The sequence below is a fragment of the Thermochaetoides thermophila genome (genome assembly GCF_000221225.1).
Source record: "Thermochaetoides thermophila DSM 1495 unplaced genomic scaffold scf7180000011818, whole genome shotgun sequence".
NCBI classification, from domain to species: Eukaryota; Fungi; Ascomycota; class Sordariomycetes; order Sordariales; family Chaetomiaceae; genus Thermochaetoides; species Thermochaetoides thermophila.
In genome coordinates this window covers 1,537,017-1,555,137 of record NW_006383034.1, presented here as the reverse complement: position 1 = coordinate 1,555,137, position 18,121 = coordinate 1,537,017, and the positions used below count along the sequence as shown (strand labels likewise).

At 53.0% G+C, this 18,121-nt stretch overlaps 5 protein-coding genes across 5 annotated transcripts; 1 reads left to right on the top strand and 4 right to left on the bottom strand.

The window, feature by feature from the left end:
- Positions 1–427: 427 nt before the first annotated feature.
- Positions 428–1,527, bottom strand: CTHT_0044330 (nicotinamide-nucleotide adenylyltransferase-like protein; the record flags this gene model as incomplete). The annotated part of the gene is made up of 3 exons (XM_006694762.1): positions 428–828; positions 890–1,264; positions 1,326–1,527. The coding sequence occupies 3 exons, from the start codon at positions 1,525–1,527 to the stop codon at positions 428–430; spliced, it is 978 nt and encodes a 325-aa protein (XP_006694825.1).
- A 1,897-nt stretch (positions 1,528–3,424) lies between these two features.
- On the bottom strand, positions 3,425–6,367 carry CTHT_0044320 (uncharacterized protein; the record flags this gene model as incomplete). The annotated part of the gene is made up of 3 exons (XM_006694761.1): positions 3,425–5,763; positions 5,816–6,242; positions 6,302–6,367. The coding sequence occupies 3 exons, from the start codon at positions 6,365–6,367 to the stop codon at positions 3,425–3,427; spliced, it is 2,832 nt and encodes a 943-aa protein (XP_006694824.1).
- Positions 6,368–8,261: 1,894 nt separating this feature from the next.
- On the bottom strand, positions 8,262–9,080 carry CTHT_0044310 (phosphoglycerate mutase family-like protein; the record flags this gene model as incomplete). Its single annotated transcript, XM_006694760.1, has 1 exon — positions 8,262–9,080. The coding sequence occupies one exon, from the start codon at positions 9,078–9,080 to the stop codon at positions 8,262–8,264; it is 819 nt and encodes a 272-aa protein (XP_006694823.1).
- Positions 9,081–9,983: 903 nt separating this feature from the next.
- Positions 9,984–12,493, bottom strand: CTHT_0044300 (uncharacterized protein; the record flags this gene model as incomplete). Its single annotated transcript, XM_006694759.1, has 5 exons — positions 9,984–10,981; positions 11,033–11,810; positions 11,870–12,154; positions 12,225–12,357; positions 12,420–12,493. The coding sequence occupies 5 exons, from the start codon at positions 12,491–12,493 to the stop codon at positions 9,984–9,986; spliced, it is 2,268 nt and encodes a 755-aa protein (XP_006694822.1).
- A 1,364-nt stretch (positions 12,494–13,857) lies between these two features.
- On the top strand, positions 13,858–17,039 carry CTHT_0044290 (ubiquitin carboxyl-terminal hydrolase-like protein; the record flags this gene model as incomplete). The annotated part of the gene is made up of 3 exons (XM_006694758.1): positions 13,858–14,499; positions 14,599–16,047; positions 16,104–17,039. The coding sequence occupies 3 exons, from the start codon at positions 13,858–13,860 to the stop codon at positions 17,037–17,039; spliced, it is 3,027 nt and encodes a 1,008-aa protein (XP_006694821.1).
- Positions 17,040–18,121: the final 1,082 nt, after the last annotated feature.

Genomic DNA, 18,121 nt, shown 5'->3' with positions numbered 1-18,121 from the left:
AAATGAGCACAAAGGAAGGTGGAAATTCCTACCCAGAGTCTTTTTATACAAACCACAAGCTTGTCCAGCAGACATCTAACCCAACAGATAACTCCCAACCGCCTACCCATGTGATAGACCAAAAAGCTCAAGCAAAGCGAAATCATCCAGAACCAATCCGCTCTAACGCCCAAACCCATATGCCGCCAAACCCTATGGACAAAGTAAAGAGAAGCCGTTCAATACACGAGGGCCACAAGGATATATATATTCCTGCCATTTCTTCCGTTGTTGCCTCTTTGCCCCAAGGGCATGCCAAATCTATTGTGATGATGCTGATTGTCCATGTGTATATATGCGGTTCTTGCCCAACCCAGCCAATAATAAAATGCATGAGTGAAGATTAGTTTGCTGGTCTCGAGACACGCCGAAGAGGAGCACAGCTCGCTTAACCAACAGTAGGCTTGTTCTCCTCCGGGCTAGGGGCAGCATCATCCGGTGGAAGCGAGGCCTTCCCCTTGCCCTTGAACTCCTTCTCCAACTCCCTTGAAGGAGAGGCCTTGGCAGAGGACGCCTTAGGTTCCTGGTAGAGGCCGTGCTCCTCGATGTAGTCGACGACGGGGTCGGGAATAAGGTAGCGTACGCTGAGGTCCTTCCGCAGGAATAGGCGCACTTTGGTCGAGCTAATGTCGTTCTGGATGACCTGGCTTATGACCCAGATATTGTTCTCATACTGACGCAGCGACGCGAGCGCCTCTTCGATGTCGGTACCCGAGCGCTCGATGATGAAGGCTCCATACTGGCTGAGGATCACATCTAGATCGGTCGGGGACCACAGGCCGGGTTCGCCTGAAAAAAAAAAAAAAAGTTAGCAAATTGTGACTATGTATATGGAAAGGGGAGAACGCACTCATTGACATAATAAGATCCGCGCCCGCGAGCAGCGCAATGCGGGCCTTCCTCCTCACACCATCGGTACCCTCGATACCGCCTAGGACGGTGTTGATCTCGTGGTCAAAATGGCGCAACACCTTGGCAGTAGGCACGTACTCGGGCTCGCCACGCTCGTTACGATTGAGCGTCTCATAGGGATCAACCATCAGCCAGGGCGATGGCTCAACAGCACGGCTGCACATGTTGACGCGGTGATGTCCAGGCGCCAGACCCGCCTTTTTGTAGGCGTCGCTGACAGGGGAGAGGTAGCCAGCACAGACCTCAAAATCGGTGTTGAAGCGAACAAAGTCTGACGCCATCTCAAACATGCGCAGGTGCAGGAAGGTGATGGCTAGGGGAGAAGGTTAATATCCTAATTGTGTCCATAAAACACAAGATGAGGCCAGACTCACGAGAAAAAGAGCCACAAGCAACGAGTACGAGAGGAGTCTTGCCGGGCTGGGACTGACGACGCTTGAGCTTATGGATAGGGAAGGTGTACGAGTCCATCATCGCAGGTGGCTCGGAAGGGGTCTGAGGGGTCTGGATGCCGCTGACGGGTGTGATGAGACCCGTGCGAGTTTGTGTGGCCATGTCGGAGCTCTCAGAAGCCATTATGCTTTGTTCTGTTAGAATATCGGCGGTAGCCTGACGTTTAGCTTGAAAGGCTTGTTGGATGATTGTAGTGTCGTGAGAACGAGAGGTGCTTCAGGGGATGTGATGCGAGATGGAGAAAGGTCGAGGCCGATCACGAGCTAAAAACACCGAGGAAATGTGGTGCTTCGATGCGCGCGATGTGATATGTGATGCGGGGTCCCTGTCCCCCTGCAGGTCGGCCCTGACTAACCGCCACTGGTCCAGTGAGGGGCACGAGAAAGCTGACAAGTAGCAGTGGCAGCAGCAGTAAGTCACAGCAAGATGATGGCGACAACGACGGCACTGCCAGTGCAATGCAATTGAGCGAGCGGCAGAGAGAGAGGTGCAGAAGAATTCTTTTGTGCAAGCACTCTGGGGGATGACAGCACAGGAAGGCAAAAGAATGAAGTGAAAAGTGGATGAGCCTGGGGTGTGGGAGGAGGGGCCCGCTGCTTCTTATTCGGCGCCCGCTGCAGTGGAGGCAAGCCACTGACGCCTGGGTTACAGACCGCAGTGGACGTGTGCGGGGGTCCCGTGCCCAAAATCTCCTACCAACCACCCACCCACACTGCATGCCCTCGTTTCTCGTGTCGTTGCCTGCTGGCTGGAGGTCTGTGAAAGGTGCATTTTTCTCTCATCTGCTGTGACTCCAGCTGGAGCCTAGACCCGTAATCCACTCATGTGGCCTTTTAAATCACAAGTCCACAACGGCAGGTTTCCTGTGCTGGAAACTAAGAGCAATTCGGTCCGGTCCGTTACCGGCATTGCATAACTGCTTTTACCGTTCCCAGCACTAATTGGCAGAAGTCCGCTCTATTAGCTCACGCAATTGAGCAACAGAATGGGATTGACTCCAGCCAACTAAAAGCGAGAGTCCATGTTTGTCGGCAACGACTTGGCAAGTTGGCTTCAATCTCAGCAGCCTCAAAGCTGTGCTGGTGTGTCTCACTGGCTTGACACAAGCTGTTCTACAGCAATTGAGCCTAGTGGAGGTTTTGTTTTAGGCTCCATTGTAAGACCTTGAAAATGTGTGGCAACTGGCAAACCCCTGAACTGGCAACTTCAACTATCCAATTGCGTTTCCAAGTGATTTTCGAAACTGATTCATGTCTTGCAAGTCACGATTCACGAGTACCACGTGTATGCAAGCGCTTCATGTTTAGCGATGCACTTCTGCAGTTGACAAAACTTAAAGAGGGGGAATTCATCTTCCGAAGTCGCCGCCAGCCTTTGACATGCTTGGTGGAGCTTTGAGCAGCCATCTCGCTCCACTTCACACCTTGTCTCTTGATTAAGACATTGATCATTTAAAAGCTACTTGTGTTGCGGATAAATTGCAAAACATTAGACATAATTGATTTTCGCTCATACTTGTTAAATCACTTAAAGCATTACTTACTGTCTTTGAAGCCAATGTAAGGTATGAGGTGGTCATGCCTTAGAGCAGAGCCTCTCAACATTTGCCACAGCCTCTAGCTGCAAGGCTCTGAAGGCAGATTGCGCAAGTCTTGGCACACGTTGCACACTTCCCCACTTGTTGCTCTAGAGGGTAGCAAGGGGTCACTCACAGGCGAAAAAAAAGGAGAGATGTAAACAATTGGCAACAGGAGTGAAGACCACCAGAAAAGAACATTCAATTCTCATCACCTTGAAAAGTATGTACTCTTTGAAGAAAATAAAATATCTGTTCAAAGCCCAAAATAAAGCCCACCGAGATCGAAAGATCTTCACAATAGGCAGAAGGGAATTAAATCATATAACCCCATCCCAGGGCCTCACTTCTAGCCCCAACCCATCCACCTCATGATCATGATACATGCCCAGCAATTCCAGCTCGAGGTCATAATCCCCATCAATATCTCCATTTAACCCCGGGCTAGTAGTAGCGAGGGCCCCTCTCCAAGTCCTGGTCCCACCCATTTCCATTCCCGTTCCTGTCATTCCCATCCCAAGTCCCACTGCCCGCCCCTCCCGCCCGCGAGCCCCCCCTGCTACTGCTGGGGATATTGTCAATGTTGCTGTTGCTCGCTGTCATTGCATGTGGATTTTGGTTTTGGTTCTGAGTTTGATTCTGGCCAGAATTCGATGACGATTCTTTGCGCAAAGCCCCGTCTGCAGCCGCGAGCACCGCGCCCATCAGCGAACTGCCACTGTCACTCGACTGTTGCCGATGGTGCAACAGTTGAGACTGCTGTGTTGAGGTTGGCGACACCGGCGCCGTCAAGGATCTGGCTGGTGGCGCAAACCGGGGTTCCGAGCTAGGAGATGGAAGAGCTGTGTTACTTCGCAGCATCGGCCGGAAGCGATCTTCGTCGGAGCCACGCCTCGAAGGCAGCGAACGAAGACCATCGCGCGTGTAGCGTGAACTTGACATCGACGGCACGGGGCTGGCACGGCCGCCTGAGGCATCAAAAGGTCGCCTGCTGCTATCAAGACTTTGCGCTTGGGGGTTGAAATATGAGGGGGCGGGACTGGCCCGTCCATTAGTGTTGGTGTTTAAAGGAGATCGACTATTATCTTGGGGATTGAAGGTTGATGGTGCCGGACTGGACCGGCCGGTGGTGTAATCATCAGAAGCTGTGCGGTCATTACCTTGGGCTTGGGCATTGAGGTTTGATGACGCCGGACTAGCCCGACTATCATCAGAAGTCTCAAAAGGCGACTTGTTGTTATCCTGAGGCATGAATCGTGACGGTGCGGGACTAGCGCGCGCGTTGGAATAGTTATCAAAGGTAGGTCTACTGCTCTGAGAAGTAAGTTCTTGGTCCCATGCTGTTCCTGGCCGTGAAAGTTCCTCGAGATTCGGCAGCTTGGGCTCCCTGTCAACTGCGCTGGGCCATTGGTTGTGTGACGTCTGGCTGAAAGGCCCACCCTCCAAATTTGGCAGGGTTGGCTGCCTGTCACCAAGAGGAGACATTGGTGGGTCTAAGAATCCATAGCCATCCATAGTCGGCCTGCCTTCATCCCAAGTGGAATTCTGGTATTCATCCATCGTTGGTCTCTGGCCATACGGGTCGTGGTTCTGGAACTGGTCCATTGTCGGCCTCCTCCCGTATTGGCTAGGGCCCCGATATTGATCCATTGTTGGCCTGCTGCCGTCTTGGACTGGTCCTTGATACTGATCCATTGTTGGTCTGCGTCCGGGCTGGTTCGAGCCTTGGTACTGATCCATGGCTGGTCGCCTACCAGAGTTGTTTGGTCCCCATCTCGGATTCGGCCCCACTGGCCCCCTATACTGACCTAAAGGACCAGCAGATGACAAAGCAGGTGGCGGACGAGACGGTATCGGTTCATTGGAGTATGGCGCAGGACTTTCCGTATATCGTGGAACCATGGACGAGGCATTCGACATCATCCGTTGGGGTTGGGGGTTGGACCGGGACTGTCCGTTAGATGCAGGAGTTGCAGCACGAGACGGCGGATAGTTGGATGCATTGGTTGGAACCCGAGACGGAGGGTATCTGCTGGCAGCAACAGATGGCATCGACGGAGCAGGGGATTCGGTGCGGCCTGGCGGACGGCTTGTGCCCATCTCAGCAGCATTGCTGAGGAGTGGCGCCTGAGAAGAGTAAGTCGAAGAAGACCCAGCAGTTGCGGTCGTCGCGGTTCGCGATGGCATCGGTGGTCTTTGAGTGATCGGGCTCATCTCAAAGTTGCCAGGGGTCGTCGGACGAGACGCCTTCTCGGAGAATGAAGCGAAAGTCTCAGTTCGCGAAATGGATGGCATCGAGGGAAGATCATCGTCCTTAAGCACAGGCAATGAAGGCTTCATGGTAACTGGCCTGTCCTCGCCCTTCTTCTTTGCTGCCTTAAGAGCTTCCTTGCGGCGTTTGCGCTCTTCTTCGGCCATTGCAGTGTTGATCTTCTTGGCGACGATTTGCTTGAGACGCTTGTTGACCTTCCTCTCACAGAACCCAGTCAAGCCGCCATCTTCGCGGGGGATAAAGTGCCATAGGAAGAAGACAAAAAAGAAGGCGGCCAGGAGCAGCGATAAGAAGGAGAAGAGCCACACGATCAGAGTAAAAAGCATGCCACACAAAGTAACGGCTTGCCGAGGTTCCTGGGTCGCAAGAGCCCTGATCTTATCAAAGAAACTCGAAAGGCCCGCCTCGAAACTGGAGGAGTCGATCTGAAGCTTCTTGTTGTAAAACGAATAGATGGTAAATCCATTGATAACCTGACGCGGGCCGGCGCAGAAGAGCACGCGGATCCAGGCTGAGACTAGAGTCAGTGCCGAATGCCATCCCCAAGGGAGCGGATAACCTACATTGGAAGCTGAAGAAAGTAAAGAGTGCAATGTACTCGATGCCTTTCTTACTTCTGGTCAGCTCCGCGAAGACGAGGAAGCGCTTCCAACCCTGCCCACTTCCTAGCCGCATGGACTCGAGGCGAGCTGCCAGGCTGTCGAGGAAGCACTCGGCCACACTACCACGTCGCATGATGGTAATGGCACGCCAATACTCATAGGCAAGGTTCACAACCGAGAGAATGATACAGATGCTGAAAATCCACTTTGCGATATCAAAGGGTATCTCATCCGGCTCGATCTGTGATGTGAACTTGTTGAGGGCCAGCAACTGGTAGGCGGTAAAGATATCGACGGCGTAGACAACAACTGACAGGATCAAACTGAACCAGAGGAAGGCATAGGCGAAGGGTTGACCCATCGAAGTGTGCTTGAAGTCATTGAGGCTCTGTACATTGTATTAGCGGATTACACGTTATACCATCATCATTTCTGTTCGCTGCTCACAATGAAATCCCACTTCTGTTCGGGCAAGACCTCGACATTGCGCCGACGGTGGCTGAGGAAACCCATGGCGAAGGTAGCGCAAACCGGGCGCGAGACGAACTAAAAGATGATAGTTGTTTGAGATGTAAAAACGAGTGCGAAAATGTAGCAACACGATCAAGTGTGTTGCTGGGTATCTCAAGAAACGAAGGGACCAGAAGTTCCTGACGTGAACAAGTCGGTCTTCGCCTGCGAAGAACCCGACCGTTATCAGTAGCCCGGCTAGAGTCGAATGAGGGACAAAGTGAACCAATCGTCGTCGGATGGTGGATATTGAATTAAATCAGTCCAAGGGCCAGCAATGGCCTCAACACTTCACCAGCTCTACTAGCAAGACATTGTCGGATCACGCAGGCGCGCAACCCGAACCAAACAGATGGAGCTCTGAACTTCGATGGCGAAGAACAAGTTGACTTCGCGCGTCTCCAGAGAGCTGTGAGCGAAAAGAGACGGCGGTCGTAGGGCTGACTGATCCGGGCTGGCACTGTTCGCAGCAGCGAAGTTTGATCGGCTAGCAGGACACGGTTCCTGGTATCAGAGCAACCGAAACGGCAACTATGTGACGAATGCTCTTAGTTTGCGGATGGTGGGTTATTGCTATTGTTCGGTAATGCTTTCGACAGCAATAAGCAATAGGCGATGCTAAATGGGCCCAAGTGGTGGTGGGCAAGCCAATGATATTGATAAGGAGCGACAATTGGGTTTGGTGAATTGGCAGCGTCTGGCGGCGACAATGAACGACTGGACCGTATCGCTGATCTTGTATGTTTGATGTTTGGCAGAGGAACGAAGGGAGCGTTGGATTCAATAGGGTTCGACAAGATGAATGGGCGGCCGCCTGAGACGAAAAGAGTGGAGGAAAGGGGGCATGGGCCCATCCAGGAAGTCAACCCGACCGGCTCGACTGGCAGGGTAAGCACGGGCTGGCACGCAGGGGCACGCAGGGACCCACCCTGTTCCTCGTGCTACCAGCGCAAGCGGAAGGTGCGCGGAAGACGTGAAAGTGGAGATCTTCTTACCACTCTAATTGGCCAATCAAATGACGGCCACGCGGGGGTGGGTCTTACTTGGCGCCGTTGAACAGATAAAGGCTCGCTTCTTGGTCAGATTCGCTGACAACTTCGGATTTTTCTGTGGGACATCTTGGCAGAACGGGCCTTCCCGACAGGGTCCTGGTCTTACATTGCTCTTCCATCCCGCCAATATTCATCCATCGTTCCATCGCGTCCATTGGCTTTTGCGTGTCCATCGGCCCTGAAACATCGACCGCTGACCAACCTCCATTGGGAATTTGACTCGGAGGATGACGACGGAGATTTCTTCCGTGAAGCCGAAGACAGCTTTTAAGCTTCATAGCACGGGTTGGCACATCAATGGGAATCATTGACAGTTTGCGCCTATATCAATAACGACATTAAGAGCAAGACGGTTAAACACATGTGGCACAGCGCGTTGTGGTTTCGAGAATGTAACGCTGGCCTGCTGTTCTGTTGCTGGAGTTTATCCGTTGTTCAAGCTTATTCTCAGCAATTCAACAACAGCCAATGAAGCACAGCAAATGACCCCTCCTGTGTCTGGAGTATCGCGCCAAGACGGATGCAACACCAAACACTCTTACCGCGCTCTCGTCGACCAAACCGTCGGAACTGCAACGGCGTACGAACTCAACTTGATCCAGTCGGATGTTCTTAATTGGCTGGCGGCGATGTTTAGTTGCCATTGTCTTAGGTTTGTTCTGCCAAAACTTCCGCAAGAGCCCGAGCCTGAGGGTTGTCTTTCTCCAGCTGAGGAGGGCACCGTAGGAGAACTGAGCAGATTGAGCCGCATCGTTCCATGTCTTGGTCTTTTTATTATTGTCCTTAACTCGATGATCACTGCAGACAGTTTATCCTAACAGAAAGGTTCTTGCTCTTAACAAATATTACTCCTGGAAACATACCGTAACTTTCTTCCATTCCTTCTTGTCCTCTTCAAGCACCTTCTCAACGTTCGTTTTCAGCTCCCTTTGTTGCGTCTCCGTAAGCCTCGGAGTATCCCCCTTCCTCCGTCTCCAGCTCTCCTCGGTCTCCCTCAGCCTGACTTCATCTTCATCCCCTTCTACAAACTCAAAAACCCTCCACTCGGCATTCCTCCAATCCGTGCCCGCCTGCCCTTCCTTAGTCATCCCCTCCCAGTCTCCCGTCAGGAAGTGTATGAACGCCCCATGGGACACAACCACGATGTGTGCATCCTGCCCGGGATGATCACGCTCATACTTCTGTCCGATTTCACGCAGCCGGCGGCGTGCCTGCCATGCGCGCTTCTCCAGCCGATCCATATTCGGCGCAAAGAGGCTGTTACTATCTAGCTTGAACAGCTGCCAGCCATCCGGTAGCTCAGAGAGGTCGACGACCTTTTCTTCGGACGTGTTGAACTCGGCGTCTAACTTCGCCACGGAACTGCCGACATCACAGGGCATAGTGGAGAGCTCCTGGAGCTCGGGCAACGCGAGAATTGGTTTTCTCGTCCCGTTATCGTCACCCTTCCCCCGGTTTTTGAAGCCATAAAAGCAGGTCCTCAAAGTACGGCGCATGGGGGATGAAATTAGGTGTGTGATGCGGTCATGGTAGGGGAATGATATCGCAAGCTGGGTACTCTGTTCGATGCCAAGAGCTGTAAGGTCGGGGTCACGCAAGGTGTGGTCAGCGGCGACGTTATGCTGCCCCTGGGCGTGGCGGACGAGGTAGATGTAGATCGTCATGGCGGTTTCTTTGTTTACAGGCCTAAAACAGGAGGGCTTGGGAGCTCAAGAGAGGAGTTTGCCTCCAGTTTCATGGAAAAAAGTCAGCCATCAGCGCAAGGCAGGTAGGAGACGGTGTCTTCTTGAAAAGAGTTTTACTGAACGAACATATGGGGGCCGTTTACACAGCCAATGCATACCTTGATCTAAACTAAACTCGGTATAAGTTCTAACTCGTTGCACAACCTTTCAAGGATCCAGTGAGTCATCAACAATGCTGTTATCCATACCCGAAAGCCTCGTCCTTACCCCTCAGTCATCTCAGCCCAATAAGGCCCCACTCAAACTTCAAGCCCCCTCAGCCCAGCCTCGTGCGCTCTCCGTCCGTTTAAACAACCTCAACGGACAGCCAAACACTCGGCCGGCCCGCTGTAACCGCAGCTGTGGCCGCGTCTTAGGACCCACCTCGGCACCGAAGAGTCCGACCACGCTGATGGGACGATCAGCTCCATAAGCACGAGCCGCCCGGCGTACGTCACGGCGACCGATTGTGCATAAGGACTTCCTCACCTTCCGTGCCCAATGCATTGATGCGATATAGGATAAGCACAATCTCCGTTTCAAGGCCAAGATAAGGGGTTGGGAATGCTAACCAGGATTATGGAAGACCGAAATCGAGATAATGGCACGTCAAAAAAGGATAAGAAATAGGAACAAGAGCCATGTTGTTGGGTATATCCCCTTCCCAGCAAACAAACAGAGACCAAACATACAACAAAACTATGCATGCAAAGCCCTCGGCCGCCATTTCATCTTCAATAACCTCCTTCTTCTTCTTACATTAGTTCTCCCAATGCCCATACTACTGCATCTCCTACCCACAACACAACTCCTCCCGGTCCATACGACGAATGACCTGTCAAACTAAAGCTCAATTAAAGCCTCTTCTACGACAGGCTGTTTCGGTGCCGGGGCATGCTGCGGTGCTGAAGGGAATGCGTCAGGAGTTACACTACTAGACTGCTGCTGCTGTTGCGACGGTTGCCACACGGGCGGTAGCGGCATCTGCTGTGCAGCAGGATACTGCCAGTACGGCTGCTGTGGCTGCTGTTGAGATTGTTGCTGCAGGGTTTGTGGTGGCTTTTGGGGTTGCAAAGGCTGCTGTTGTTGCTGCGGGGTCTGCTGTTGCTGCTGCGGAGCTTGTGCTGGCTGTGACAGCTGCACGGGAGCCGACGCCGGTGTCTGAGGGACCGAACCCTGAAGCGCCTGAATGGATTGTGCGAGGTTCGGATACGGTGACACGGTTGCGTCGGGTACAGAGGAAGGAGGGGGCTGCTGCGGTTGCGGCTGAGGCTGTGATGGCTGTTGTTGTGGGGGAGCAGAGGGGTTGAAGTAAAAAGATGCGGCGGGGTCGGCGGTAGGAACCTGATCTGGCGCTGTTGGCGGAGCAGACGGCTGTGCCAGAGCGGGAGCAGACGGATCTGTTGCCGGTTGTGACGAGGAGTAGCTCGGTTGTGGTGCATACGGAGGAGCCTGGCCGGGTGGCTGCGCTCCCCAAGTGCCTGTCGGCTGCGGAACTTGTTGTGGTGGATATGCTTGAGGTGGTTGGCTGACCATAGCCATAGAACTGCGCCGGTCGTAGTTTGCGTACTGTGCCTGAGGTGTTGACTGAGCGTAAGATTGTTGAGCAATCGTTTGATTGGAGGTCTCGCCAGTGTAGAAGCTCTCTGCAGAAGGGACCGTAGCTGGCGCAGACGGAGCAGTTGGTTGCAAAGATGGATATGCTCCGGTTGTTTGCCGAAGTGGAGGGAGATTGTAACCGATATTGTGCTGGCTGTAAGCCCTGGAGAGCCGTTCCTCTAGCATGCGATCGTAGTACCGCACAACGGTCGACAACTTTGCATGGAGATCAAGAAGGGCATCTGGTACAGTTAGAATTCAAACCCGAGGTTCATGAGCTGAATCATACATACCGTGTTTGCTCATAGTTTCTCCATACGTCCGCGCAAGCTTGGGGCGCAGGGCACTGATGCTGTCATACAGCTCCTGGATCTGCGGTTCGCGGAGGATGGTTCCCGGTGGTTGAGTCTGGAGACGTTCAACAAGCGTGGCGAAGAGGTTAATGTTTTCGGCCTCAACAGGAGTAAGCTCGTAGTCGTTTTTCGGGAGCGTGAAATGAGCGGCCGAAGATGTTGCGGCGTTAGAGGCCTGCTCCTTGAGAGCGGCAGCATGCTTCTTCTTTTGCTCCTCCATATCAGCGAGGGAAGCAGCAATAGCAGCTTTCAGATCTTCATCTTCCTCCTCCTCGATAGACTTCGGCCGAGCATTCCCATTGACCTTGGATTGGGATGACGGTCCATTGGCAGCGCTCGGGTTGTAACCCCGGTTGTGCGCCTGTACCTCCTCCAAACTCATGGCCAGGGCCTTTTTAAGATCTTCATCGAAGGTATCCTCCACGCGGGCGCTGCGGGGTTCCATATGGGTACGTTGTTTGTTACCAGGGAAGTTTGAGTACAGCGTGGACTTGTCCTGGGTAGCACGCCTGGATGTTGACTTATCTGTCAGCTTGATGTGGCAGCCATCACAGACGCGGACGGCCTGAAGGATGCCGAGATGAGGGAGCGGGAGCGTCTTGCTGGAGCACTGCTGATCAAAGCAGTTTCCACAATTGCGGCAGTGATGCTTCCGGTTGGTAAAGGTGAATGCGGTACGGCAGCGCATGCAGACGTCTGAGTCAACCCATTCAGGGGGCTGAAGCAATGGTTGTCAGCAAGATCGTTACTACAAGACCGGGCCCAGGTTACACATACCGCGCTGCTGTCTATCATGCTGCTGCTGACATTGACGCGGGGTGGGAATTGGAAACCTTCCCGCTGAAGATTGCGGTATACCTCGCCTATATAGCCGAGCTCGTAACGCCCCTCGGTGGCGGTGGCCCAGGACTGGATCAACTCGAGTATTTTGGCGCGCACCTCGGCGTTGACGGCCGCGGGGCCAACAGCCCTGAGAAGGGAGACTAGACTCTCCATAAACTCGCGGGAGGCAATCTCGACAAGAAAATGGGCGCCGCCATTTTTCACACAAGTATCAGTAAGCTGGGGGAATGTGAGTCAGCGACATGTTGCGTTGTGCAATGCGATGGCAGATATTGTCCAAGCAACGTACATTGAGAGCACTCAACTGGATATTCGGGTTCTTGTGGTTGATACGTTTTTTGAGAGCCCGCATAGCATCTTTGGGAGCGACCGTCTTCGAACGGATGATATCGGAGATCTCGAGGTTGAGAGAGATATCCTCCCTGGTGCAAGTCAGTGTTTAGGTAGTCCGGGCAGTAGGGGGGGATGCATGGCGGCCACGTACAGACTACTGCTGGTGGCCTTCTCGATCTGCTCCTCCAGGGCGCTGTTGGCCCCGGATGACCACCAGCTCATCATCTTGGGAGCGCGAGTTTGGGGGTTGTCTTTGTTGGCTGCGGTTCCGGTCTATCGCCGTCGACCGTGGTATGGGCGGAGACCGGGTGGTTGGAGCTCGCGGGGTCAGTTGGGGTCGTGGATGCACCTGAATGGATTGCGCGGGGAGTCTGTCGCTTGCTGCGATTGAAATGGAGAACCAAGACAAATCGAGCCGACTGACAAATTTGTAACAACAGCTAGAGCGACGGCCGTGAAAGCGTCTAAGAGACAGGCAGGTATGATGCGAGACGTGTGGGGAGAGCGTGCGATGATGAGAGAGACGTTTGTCCGCTGCAGCTGCCTGTCGGTTGGTTACGTAGGGGCCGCCTGCTGGGCTGGAGCTGGCCCCACTATGCTTGGGGAGCCTTGCGCATGCTTGTGAGGCACCCCTGTACTTGGCACGCAAATGTGGAGCACATTACGATTACGGAATAACGGTAACTTTTCCCAAAGCTTGTCATTTTGGCAGCACGGGAGCGCGATGGCTCCATGCTTTTGGAGTGCCATTAGCCAAATAATCATCAACTCTTTGCTCAAAATTAGCCGTAAGCTGTCAGAATTGTTCATCATAGTTCTCTCAAGCGTATCTCATTTTGTAATGTCAGGTTCTGAACGAAGATGTTCGTGACCGGCCTGAAATCCCAGGCCATCCGCCGCTTGGTCTTGGCATCTGGCGGACCCCCCTCCCCGCCTGGGGTACGTATCCTCGGGCCAAGACAGAGCCGATCTCCAGGGCCGCACCCCACATGACACCACTGGTCGACGCCAGACGACACCTTTGCGACTTCCAAGGACCTCTTGTGAACTGCTGTGACATTGTAGACGAGCATTTGTAATTTTGAGGCTTGGGACAGATCTGCGGGAAACACCAAAGCCAAGGTGCTCTCATACCAGCCAAGATCACACAAACAAGAGTCCTCGAGCTCTCGCTGGAAGCAAGCAGACAAAGAAAACAACACGAAACCACCGCGCCTGTGGCCCCGATCCTCTCCTCCTTCGCTTTGTGCTCTTACTCTAAATCCATATACAACTTATCTCGTCCTCACGTTCTTCTGATTTTGCTTCCAAAACGGATTCGTCTTACCACTCGGCTTTGCCTCCTCCCAGCGATCTCTCGATTCTCGACGTGTGCTCTTCGGTTACCTACTTCCTCCCCTCGCGTCTTCCGCTCTACAGGCACGCTGCATGCTCCAGCACACTCGCGCGCGCGTTTTGATCCATAGTTCTCGAAAGCTGCCTAGATATCCCACGTGCGCAGCCCGAAAAGTGCGCTGATATCGCCCACGTCATGACTCCAATATAGAAGTTTTCGTTCGCATCGCTGAGCTCTTCCTGCCCCTTTCGCCATGGCCGGCTCAGCCTCCGTGGTCCGGCCCGCTGGGTCGCCATCAACGCCCATGAAGACCACCGATGGGCGGTCATCAGCCGGCTCCAGACCTTCGAAGCCACCCCTAGCCCATATCGACGATGTCCTGTACTTCGACATCAACCTCCAGAGGTTCATAGATGGCCCGATTGACAAAGCTCTCAACGAAGCCGATAATCTGCTGAACAGCGCGTTGGCAAGCATAAATTTTGGAGGTCGACTGGACTATGCTCTCCAGGATTTCCTCCGAGCGCGTGAGATTATCACTCGAGCCATTCCGAAAAACAAGGCCTTCCCTGGGCTTCGGAGTGAGAATAAGAGCCAGCTTGACCGTTATTCAGCTCTTCTGGAGCGAATGAACAATCTCTTGGGCAAGTTTGACGAAATTCAAGATGAGATTAGGGCAGACAACGCCCGGACAGGAGTACAACCAACAGTGAGGCACTCAAAGGCATCAAAATATACTTCGCCGACGACAATACCGACGAGGATACCGACACCAGGGGAGACTGGTGTAGCGAGCCCAGATGGAAACAGTATCTCTCCCCCTTCAGGCAGCTCACCGTCTGTCCATACATTGCCACCGCAGATCAAGCCGAAACCCACGAATCTCCAAGGCCAGGTACTTCATAACCGGTCTCAATCCGCCAGTGCCGTGACAGCTTCGTTGCTCGAGAGATTAAGCAATCTCCGACAAAACAAAACCTTGTCCCCAAAACAGGATTCTCCGATCCGCATGCCACCTTCTGTTCCTTCAGAACCGCAATCACTTCCACATGAGCCTCCACATCCAACCAGTAGCACAGGCAGTGCCAGTTCTTTTCCCGAAATGCCCAAAGTCCCGGAGGCTATCTATCATCCTCCGCGAGGTACCGTTTCTCCCCTAGCATCGGCAATGCCTACAACTGCTGCTCCTCGTCCTGTTTTCACGAGAACGTCCTCCACTTCTTCGCTGAATGGTAACAGGAGCAGTAGGCCGTCTCTTGTGGATAAGCGCACAACTTTCGGCCAATCTTTCGTACCTCCGAACCCCGTCTCCAAGAAATCAGGGCTGTCTATACCCCCTGGCGACACCATCGCGGCAGAGGAACTGTTTCAGCTTATGAAGATGAGTGACGATAGCTTCCGTATATTGCTGGTTGACATCCGTAGTCGTGAAGAATTTGATGCTGGCCATATCATGTCGGAGGCCACCATATGCATCGAGCGCGAGGTGCTATTAAGAAGGGATATCTCAGCTAGCGATATTGCCGAGGCTATTTGCATTTCACCGGCTCACGAGCAATTACTCTTTGAAAAGCGTCACGACCACGATATCATCGTGTTTTACGACCAAGACTCGGAGAGAATTGTCAGCACACCTCAGAACCCGCGTGAACAGGCCGTAGTGGCATTCTTCCGTGCGCTCAACATCTACGATTACTCGCAGCGAAAAGCCATCGTCAAGCTCCTTTGCGGGGGCATAAAGGCGTGGACAATGCTGTATGGACCAAACACCTTGGAATCGTCATCTACGGCTCCTTCAAAGACAGAGCCAATGAGTCCCTCGAGTGCTACCTCGTCCCTATTGACTCCGAGTCGACGAATGCACCTTCCACGATCAATTCAGGACCCGGAGCAAGCGAAGCGTTGGGAGAGCACCATGGCAGACGATAGTGCCATCTCCCCCATCAGAACAACCGAAGAGCTCCTACGGCACTTCCCCGCCATTCCGGGAGCCAAGGAGTCCATGACTTCGTCCTCGTCTCCCAGCTTGATGAATCATCGTTCACCATATTTCACCAGCGTGGGTTCTATACCATTACCGCCAACGCGGCCACCACCAGCATTTCCGCGCAGAACACATAGTGAGCTCGGAGATGCCGGTGAGAGTTTATACTCGGCGACGAGACCGGCCGTCAAGTCACCTCCGCTCGGCCGCGAGGGCCTGCGCAGGCTACGGCCCGGCCTCAAGAATCCAGGCGTGTACTGTTTCGCAAACAGCTCACTGCAGGCCATGTTCAGCACACCCGGGTTTTCGCACGAGGTTATGATGGGTGAATGGGGCCCGGTTCCTAGGAAACCTGGAGAACGGATGGAGAACCCCCAGCTTCTCATCAAGTCGTTGTCCATGATATTCAAGTGGCTCCATCAAGGAGATATGAAAGCCTTGGAAACTAGAACATTCATGGTTCGATGTCCCCTGGCTTCTCCCGTCGGAGGGCAAATACCGCTAACAATGTCCAGGAATACATTCGGGAGATTCACGGCAAAGGGCCAGATGGCAAGCATAAACCAGAGCCCGAAGTGTTTGGCGGGTGTTATCAGCAGGATGCACAGGAGTTCTACTCGTTCGTCATGGACAACATACACGATGAGACGAATGTAAGGCGTGACCGGCCACCCCCGAAGGGTGAGAAGTCTTACACGCCTAAAGACGGCAGCATCATCCAAAACGCCATGGATTACTGGAACCTCTATTCGCGTGCCAGTGCGTCAATTGTCGACAAGTGGTTCCGCGGTCTTGAGGCCTTCATCTCCACATGTCACAACCCTGGTTGCCGTCAGGAAATCCGGCTCTTCCAGCCCTGCGACATCTGGATCTTGAATCTTTCTGGCATGGGCAGCCAAACAGACCTCGAAAGCCTGCTCGTCAACCATCAAACCTCCGAACACTTCCCCGACCTCATCTGCGAAACGTGCAAGAAGCCTGGGCGCTCACGCAAAGCCAAGTTTGCACGCCTTCCCGATCGCCTAATATTCTGCCTAAACCGCTTCCATTCCAATTCATCGTCTGGATTCTCCAGTCCGTTCAGCAGCAACAGCAAGATTCACTCCAAAGTTCGGTTCCCCATCCGCGATCTCGACCTCACGCGCTTCTGTGCGGAGCCAGATCCGGATATGGCAACCACGGAGGATCGGCATTTTGCGGGACGCATGAAGTACGATTGTTACGCGGTGACAGTGCACGTTGGCACGGGCATCAACGGTGGGCATTACTATGCCTATGTGCAGGATGACTCGTCGCCGGATCCCACGGACTGGTTCCGGTGTAATGATGAGAATGTCGATCGCGTCAAAATCGGGGCTGGGCCCGGAGTGTCTGGGGACATGACAGAGCAGATGTACCAGAGTGGGAATGCATCGGCGTACATGATCTTTTATCGGAGGCAGGGGACATGAGCTTTTTAGTTGGGTACTCATGGGGCCGAATAGATGATTGGAGGTGTATATATGGGCTGATCTTTTGCGGGGTTTTGTTGTTTTCTGGGGCTGGGGCGAGTCAGGAGGGATTTGTAATTTTGGCATGAGCCATAGAAGCAAGCGTGCCGAGCAAGTTTTTGGCTTTCGCTTTTATTCTTTGCGATTCGCTTCTCCCAACATGCGATTTCTGGGATACCTTTACACACTTGAAGACAAACGAACAACGATACAAATACTAATGTTAAAGAGATACCACAAAAAATTGACACTGCGTTGAGAGTTGCAACGAAACGGATGCACTGTGTTCTCTGTTCTGTCTTCTTTTTTTTTTTTTTTTTCAGCTGTGTCTCCAGTCGTTCCAATCAAGGAGCCATTGGCCGGTGCCCATTGAGAAGATCACGGTGTCAATGCGAATATGCAAAGCAAGTTCGCATTTTGAACCTGGTACGATTCCACCTGTGGTGGATGCGGAGCATTTAGGGAAGAAGACGAGACCAGAAGAATCAGCACAATATCAACGCATGCCCCCCATCTATGTATGGAACTGCTGGGGAACAGGTATCGACCACATCTAGGAAAGCTCAGCATTGTTTCACCGGCTAACCCTACAGTCGTAAGTGGTTTACGGGAAGACTCGGGGGTTTGAAGCTGAACCAATTTCACATCCTTGGGTTCAGGCGCCTGAAGACGGAATGGATGCGTCCACAGTTCTACTAACGCTCCCCTAGCTATCAACCATGCAAGTTCTTATTAGAGGAGGTAGCTTGTCAACTATGGATAATGAGATTGGGGTATCTCATTCAAGGAGGGAACTTAGCATCAGGAGCCAAGACATATATGGCGGTTTGGGTCGCTAATCTTGGAACTGCAGTCGGGACTCTGTGGTCGTCAGTGAACCTCTCACTTTTCTGACATCTCTTCCCAATCCAACATCCCACATTTGCCCATATAACAGTTCTCCTCTTGCTTCCCTACTATCTCGAATGAAGTCCGGCAACAATGGCAGTCCCAGGTAGCATTCCCCGCACACCTACCCCTTGATTGAAACCAGATAGACATCG